This window comes from Ovis aries, chromosome 10 (genome assembly GCF_016772045.2).
Source record: "Ovis aries strain OAR_USU_Benz2616 breed Rambouillet chromosome 10, ARS-UI_Ramb_v3.0, whole genome shotgun sequence".
Classification (NCBI taxonomy): Eukaryota; Metazoa; Chordata; class Mammalia; order Artiodactyla; family Bovidae; genus Ovis; species Ovis aries.
In genome coordinates this window covers 81396653-81404009 of record NC_056063.1, presented here as the reverse complement: position 1 = coordinate 81404009, position 7357 = coordinate 81396653, and the positions used below count along the sequence as shown (strand labels likewise).

The window sequence follows — 7357 nt, the reverse complement described above, 5'->3', positions numbered from 1 at the left end:
CGTAGAGACACAGTCCTGGTGTCTGGCCAGTTGGTGGCTGACCTTCCTTCCTTTTCTGTTTTGTATAATGTGAACTGTGTGTCGAACTTCACATATTTCCCTCTTATTGGCCAGTGAATACAGCCTGGGACATTTGCTTAGTTATTTTCACGTCCTCAGGTAGCTTCCTCACAACATAGGCAGTTTGGTAAAAATAGGACCCAGTTCCTAATTTTTCCCTGAACGCAAGCAAACTCCTTATTTCCATCTAGAGGATCGTGTGTTCCTATTGCTTAGAAACGTGGAAGTCAAAGTTAGTAGCTCAGTTGTGTACAGCTCTTTGGGATACCGTAAACTGTAGCCTGCCAGGATCCTCTGTCCGTGGAATTCTCCAGGCAAGAATACTGGAATGGGTGGCCATTTCTTTCTCCGGGGGATCTTCCCGACCCTGGGATAGAACCTGGGTCTCCTGCATGACGGACAGATTCTTTCCTGTTTGAACAACCAGGGAAGCTAGTACTGCTTAGAAGAGCTGCCCAGTTCTCCTAAAACCAGAAACAGCGTCTTCTGATTTTGCCCTACCTAAACCTAGGCATCTCTTAATTTATGTTCATATGGGATGAAGAACCTAATTTTGATGCATAAGTTAGAGGAATGAGAAATCTGTTCTGTGAAGCTCAGTGTTTACCGAAAGTTGCAGTTGTCTTTTCTTTCTTTCTTTCTTTTCTTTTTCTTTTTTTTTTTTTTTACAAAAGTTTATTCTTAAATGTACAATAGGTTCCAAGACAACACTTCATTCTAGCTATAGGTGGCAACAGATATTATGGCAGGGAATCCAGGTGTTTAAACAGGAATGGAACTAAGGGTCATCATTGCCTCAGGCACAAGGAACAGCTTACTTTTTGCCAGATTTCTTAACTCCACCGGTGGCCAGGGGGCCTTTCCCCACGGCCTTTGCTTTTAGCTCCTTGAGTTTCTTCTGCTCCTCCTTCTGCTTCTGTTTGAATGTCTTATCTTCCTCGTCCGTCTCCTTGGCTTGCTTCTTGGGCTGCTTCAGGGGCTTCTTCTTGCCACCTTCGCAGCCCGACATGGCGCCTGCCGCCCCTTCCCCAGACCCTGCCACCCCAGTTGTCTTTTCTATCGTGTCCTGATCACTGCTAAGGCCGCCTTTCTCTTACTCTTGAGCAGTGGTTGCTCTTTCTCTTGAGCAGTGGTTGCTCTTTCTCTTGAGCAGTGGTTGCTCTTTCTCTTGAGCAGTGGTTGCTCTTACTCTTGAGCAGTGGTTGCTCTTTCTCTTGAGCAGTGGTTGCTCTTACTCTTGAGCAGTGGTTGCTCTTACTCTTGAGCAGTGGTTGCTCTTACTCTTGAGCAGTGGTTGCTCTTTCTCTTGAGCAGTGGTTGCTCTTACTCTTGAGCAGTGGTTGCTCTTACTCTTGAGCAGTGGTTGCTCTTTCTCTTGAGCAGTGGTTGCTCTTACTCTTGAGCAGTGGTTGCTCTTACTCTTGAGCAGTGGTTGCTCTTACTCTTGAGCAGTGGTTGCTCTTTCTCTTATCTTTGTTAAAAAAGTAAGTAGAGTGAAAGAAAGGGCTTCCCGGGTAGCTCAGCTGATAAAGAATCTGCCTGCAACGCAGGAGACCATGGTTCAATTTCTAGGTCGGGAAACTCCCCTGGAGAAGCGATAGGCTACCCATTCCAGGTATCTTGGTCATCCCTGGTGGCTCAGACAATGAAGAATCCACCTGCAATGTGGAGACCTGGGTTTGATCCCTGGGTTGGGAAGATCCCCTGGAGGAGGGCATGGCAACCCACTCCAGTGTTCTTGCCTGGAGAATCCCCATGGACAGAGGAGCCTGGCGGGCTACAGGCCATGGGATCACAAAAAGTCAGACATGACCGAGCGACTAAGCACAGCATTGCACAGAGTGAAAGAATGCAAGAACTCAAAGGAAGGCAGGCTGACTGAGTGTCTTGTTACTTGGGCCTATTTAAAGGTGTTATGCTAAATTTCCCTTGAAATGCTTTTCCTGATTGAACTCTAATTTCAGTTAGTGTTTGTTACCTAAAACTCCACAGTGCTTTAATACTGACTTTGCTCCTTTGTTTTATTTCTACATGAACGTATTTAATACAGGGAATGACATTAGCAAAACTTTCAGATCAATCTAGCTTTACCTGCATGCAATAGAGCATGTTTCTAAGCAATGCATTAGAGCAAATAAAAATTTATTTTTAGTAGCTTAAAAATTCTTAATTATAATCTAAGTGTTGCTTTCATGGGAAAAGTTGAGGTTTAATTTAAGGTTATTTTTTTGGTTTATAGGTTTAAAATCTTGCCTTTGTTTGGTATGCGGCTTTGAATGGATTTAAATAAAACTCTAGTTTGTAACTTATTTATATTTTTATATTTATTGTAAATCTCCAAGCAGGGAAAAAATAAAAAATAAGTTTGAGTTAGTTTATCCCATATTTTGGTTCTATGATCAGCATTTAATTAAAAAATAATAATTCTTTTCTAAGTAGAAAACATTGATTTGGCAAGATCAGGATCTGGGATTAATTGTCTGTTAGAGTCAGACTTATTCTTAGATTTTAATCAAATATGCTATTCCTTAAAAAAATAAAATCAATGCATGCTATTTTATAGCTTGCCTGCTGGCATCTCCAAAGAGCCTGGGATGAGCCCTAAGAGCAGGAGTTTCATGGTGACCTTGATGGGGTGGGGCAGGGGCGGGCAGAGAGCAGTGGGTTAACACTGATACTCTTACATGGCAAGCAGAGAGAAAATGACCATGGTTTCTGTATGAAGCTTCTGTAAGTCATCTGAGCCCCAAATCATAGATTCTAGGCTGCACAGAACCATTGAGAGTTTAGCAATAGATAAGCCTTGACTCACTATTGATATAAAATGATTTTTTTGCTTGCCTTAAAAGAAATTTCCTACTGAAATAGAAACCTATTTCGAAGAATGGAAAGACATGATAAACCTGGAGATCCTAGTCCTGACCATGCCTCTCGCTTTCTAATAGGTAGCAATAATAACTATGGGATACAATAATTTGATATAAATACAAACGTTTGTTATGAGCTTGTGTAGTAACACATATCATCAATGACTGGTGTATCATTGCTTAGTGGCTGATCACGTCTGACTCTTTTACAACCCCATGGACTGTAACCCACCAGGGTCCTCTGTCCATCGGGTTTCCCAGGCAGGAATACTGGAGTAGGTTGCCATTTCCTTCTCCAGGGATCTTCCTGACTCAGGGACTGAACCTGCATCTCCTGCATTGGCAGGCGGGTTCTTTACCACTGAGCCACCAGGGAAGCCAGTTGTGTTGTGCCAGCTGCTTAGTGGTGGCCGACTTTTGGGGACCCCACAGACCATATAGCCGGCCAGCTCCTCTGTCCCTGGAATTCTTCAGGCAAGAATACTGGAGTGGGTAGCCATTCCGTTCTCCAGGGGATCTTCCTGACCCAGGGATCTAACTCAGATCTCAGGCTTTGCAGACAAATTCTTTACCACTGAGCCGCCTGAAAGTCCTGTATTATGATATAAAAAGATAAAAATCTCTTCCTAGATAAACTAATCAGGCAAAACAAATTTCTAACTGTTTCACTCTCCCTTTAAATGAAGTCAGACTTTGAAAGGGCAAATGTTATTTAAGCTCTAAGTTCACATCATTAACACAATTGAGGGCAAACTCTGGAATGCAGCTGGGTCCAGTGGAAAGTAGTGTAACCCTGCTCTTGAATGTCAGGCTTCCTTGATGGCTCAGACAGTAAAGAATCTGCCACTAAGAATGCAAGAGACCCAGGTTCCATCCCTGGGTCGGGAAGATCCCCTGAAAAAGGTAATGGCTACCCACTCCAGTATTCTTGGCTGGAAAATCCCAAGGACAGAGGAGCGTGGCGGGCTACAGTTCATGGGGTCGCAAAGAGTCAGACATGACCGAGCGAATTCCACTTCTCTTAAATGGGCAGAGCAGTGAGAACAGGTTATTCCAATCAAATCATCTCATTGGACTTGGCAGATTCTTAGACCTTCGAATAAGTTGCTGTAGTTTATTAAACCAAATGAATTGCCACGGGATGTTAGCCTTGGAGATTGTGGGCAGATAGCATGTCTCAAGGTGTGAACTTTTCTCTTTCCTGCAGACTTGTCCTGTCAGAATCATGATACCGTCCGTCATGGGGGAGCAGGCAAATGATTTTCCTCTCCATCGGATGGAGTTTCTGGAAAGCTGTGTCAGTGGAAGCATACAGCTAGAAACTTCTGTTTTCCCCCCACCTTCTCCCTGCCGTGCTAAATTCCTGGATAGACATTAACTCTGCACTTGGTGCCAGGGCTGTTGAAAACAAATTCATCAGCAGAGTTAGCTGATGAAATTCTGTGTGGGTGGGTTTTTTTTTTTTTTTCTCTTTTAAGAAGTATCTTGAATTCTGAGACAAATGTACAATTCCCCGCCACCCCCCACCCCTCCAACCCAGATCAATTCTTGGCCTCAATTTGTAATTTCCCTCCAGCTCATGTATTACTTTGTTCAATGGTGGACTTTCCGTGGGGTCTTGCATGGTAACTTCAGGGCTTTAGGACGAATTAGCACAGTATCCAGCTTGTAAGGGTCTTTATAATCTTTAATGGGCCGGACTGGTGAATAGTCATAAGACTTAGTCAAACAACTGGCAGGAAACATTAGAACTTCTCAGGGAGCTTAATGACTTTACGGATTTTTTCTTTAGATGGTCCTGCCGCTGGGACTTGGGCCTTAACCAAAACCAAGTGAAAACTTCGAGCCAGTGTCAGAGTCGGTGCCTTTATAACGTGGCTGGGAAAATTCCTAACAGTCCTGAGTCTCTGCTGCTTCTGATGGTTTATGTATTGGGTCATTCATTCGGGTAGTCAACACACCTAAGTACGCCCAGAGAAAAAACACCCAAGATGGTCCTCTAGTATCCGTTAGCTGGAAAGGAGTGACGGATGTGTGAACGCGTGGCTAGGACACAGCATGATGAGACAAAGCCCTGGGGTGGTTCCAGCGGGGATGGCCAGCTTGCCTTCGAGAGAGAAGGGTGCCTTCACAGGGCAAAAGGTTTCTGAAGGATCAACAGGAGCTGCCCATGTTCACTGGGCAGGAGAGTGCATTTCAAATAGAATTCTTTGAAAATGGATAAAAGCAGGAAATGTTCTAACGGGCTCGCACACGTTGAATGGTTTGATGTGGCTGGAGTGTGGACCGTAGGGGTCAGGGAGCACGTGACGTGGACGGTGGGAGCCGAACCCAGAGAAAGATGGAATTCAGATCATCACAGGCTGGGGTCAGCTGTTTGGAGCATCATGATGGGTATTAAAGTAGACTGTGGCATGCTAAGATTTATGGTTTTGAAAAATCACTCGAGCAGCAAAGTGGAGAGTGAAGGAGAGGGGCTCAGGCCAAAGAGACAGGAAGGTAAGTCGAGGGACAAATGAAACGATCCAGGGAAGAGAAGCTATGGGGTAGCTGGCACCATAAAGATTCCTGGTCTGGTGGCAGATCCTTCCAGCTGGTGACGTGGAAACTGGAATCGTGACTCACAGGAGAGAGCAAGGCTTTGAAGGTGGAGGGGACACGGTTTTGCCCAAAGGGAGGTTGAAAAGCCATGTTGAATTATTAACACATTTGGTATGGTCAGTCTTGGCTAAGTCATGTTATGTTTAAAGTTTCTGATGGAGGAGATCTTAGAAACAAGCGTGCTGATCTAGAAGGCATGAAAAAGAAGTGAAAGTGTTACTTGCTCAATCGTGTCTGGCTCTTTGCAGCCCCATGGACTGTAACCCACCAGGCTCCTCTGTCCTGGGGATTTCCCAGGCAAGAATACTGGAGTGGGTAGTCAATCCCTTCTCCAAGGGATCTTCGTGATCCAGGGGTTGAACTGGGGTCTCCTGCATTGCAGGCAGATTCTTTACTGTCTGAATAACCAGGGAAGCGTGAACGATAATGAACATTAGAGGAATATGGCATTGGTAAAATTAATTAGGATGGTGGATTTGAAACAACTTTGTAAACTGTAAAGCAGTGTACAAATATTAGACATTGCTGTTATTTTCCATATGTTAATAGAAGTGTTGGAAAGATCCCTTGAAGAAAGAAATGACAACCCACTCCACGATTCTTGTCTGGGGAATCCCATGGACAGAGGAGCCTGGCAGGCTACAGTCCATGGGGTTGCAAAAGATCTGGACATGACTTAGCAACTCAACAGCAACAGCAATACAGAAAGAGAGACATTAGGATAATGTTTGTGAGCAATTTCAGAAGCCTTGAAGTCTAGGGTTGGAGGCGCTTCTGGTTCCCCTGGGAATGGAAATGGAGCCAGTAGACATGAATCAGATCCTCACTGAACAAACCATCTTTCCATCCCCTTCAAGCTAGTTACTCGCTTGTGTACGCTGGAACAAGTTCTCTCGATTTTGCACACTTGGGATATCTCCTCTAGCTCCCATCACGCCCAGAGCTCTAAACCAGCAGATCCCAAGACAGGGACGTTAGAAAAGGAAGAGTTTTCTGAGGTCAGAATTTCTCCTATAAAGTTTGAGAGGAGATCTATTTGCCTTCCAGAACATCTCAGGTTTAAAAATCCAATTGCCTTGATTTCAATGTTGTTTTAGATCGAGCATGATCTTACAGAGGCCACCTGTGTAGGGCCAGTGAGTGTGAAAGAGCCTCTTAATCTCAGAGCATGAACAGAGCGAATGGTGCCTTTGTCTGTCTCTCTCTGATTTTTCCCCTCTGGACGCTAGCCCTACAGTGGGACACTTAGAAGTGGAACTCCTAAATCGTGCCATATTCGTAGAAATTTCTATAGCGAGGGAAAGAGGTGTTTGGTGTAGATTTAGTGTCAGCAATAACACAAATCTTTCCTAGAGCACCCGTGAAGAACTGCTTGATGATATAGAGAATTTATGACCTGGGAGATAATTTATTTCAAATAAAATTAGAAAACACAAGCACTGCTTTGGGATTTTGGAAAACTTTGCCGTTCAATTTCCAGAGTTGAAACACTTGAAATAGAGAAAGCGTCACTTCACAAAAAACAGTGGCTTAATCTGTACCCTTGAATTAGAGCCAGGGGAAAGAATTCAAAACACAGAGAAATCATTCTCGGGAGATAAGCAATATTCTTGCTTCTCGAATATTCACATACGCATCTGGATATATTAGGCAGCTTGTTTATCTCTGGGTGTCACTGTCTTCTAGCACGTAAAAGTGAACTGTAATAATGATAGATGTTCACTGAGGGATTACCACCCTGTGCTGGGAGAGGGGTCTCCCCACTTTGATTTTCCTTAGTTCTCGACATAATTTTATCATGTGCTGTGATTTCTTTTCTACAGATGAGA

The 7357-nt window shown here is 44.1% G+C and overlaps 1 protein-coding gene across 1 annotated transcript; it reads right to left on the bottom strand.

Moving 5' to 3' along the window:
* Nucleotides 1-684: 684 nt before the first annotated feature.
* LOC114116705 (translation machinery-associated protein 7-like) lies at nt 685-1092 on the bottom strand. Its single transcript, XM_042255159.2, has one exon. It carries the CDS (start codon nt 1067-1069, stop codon nt 875-877), a length of 195 nt encoding a protein of 64 aa, XP_042111093.1. The 5' UTR covers nt 1070-1092; the 3' UTR covers nt 685-874.
* Nucleotides 1093-7357: the final 6265 nt, after the last annotated feature.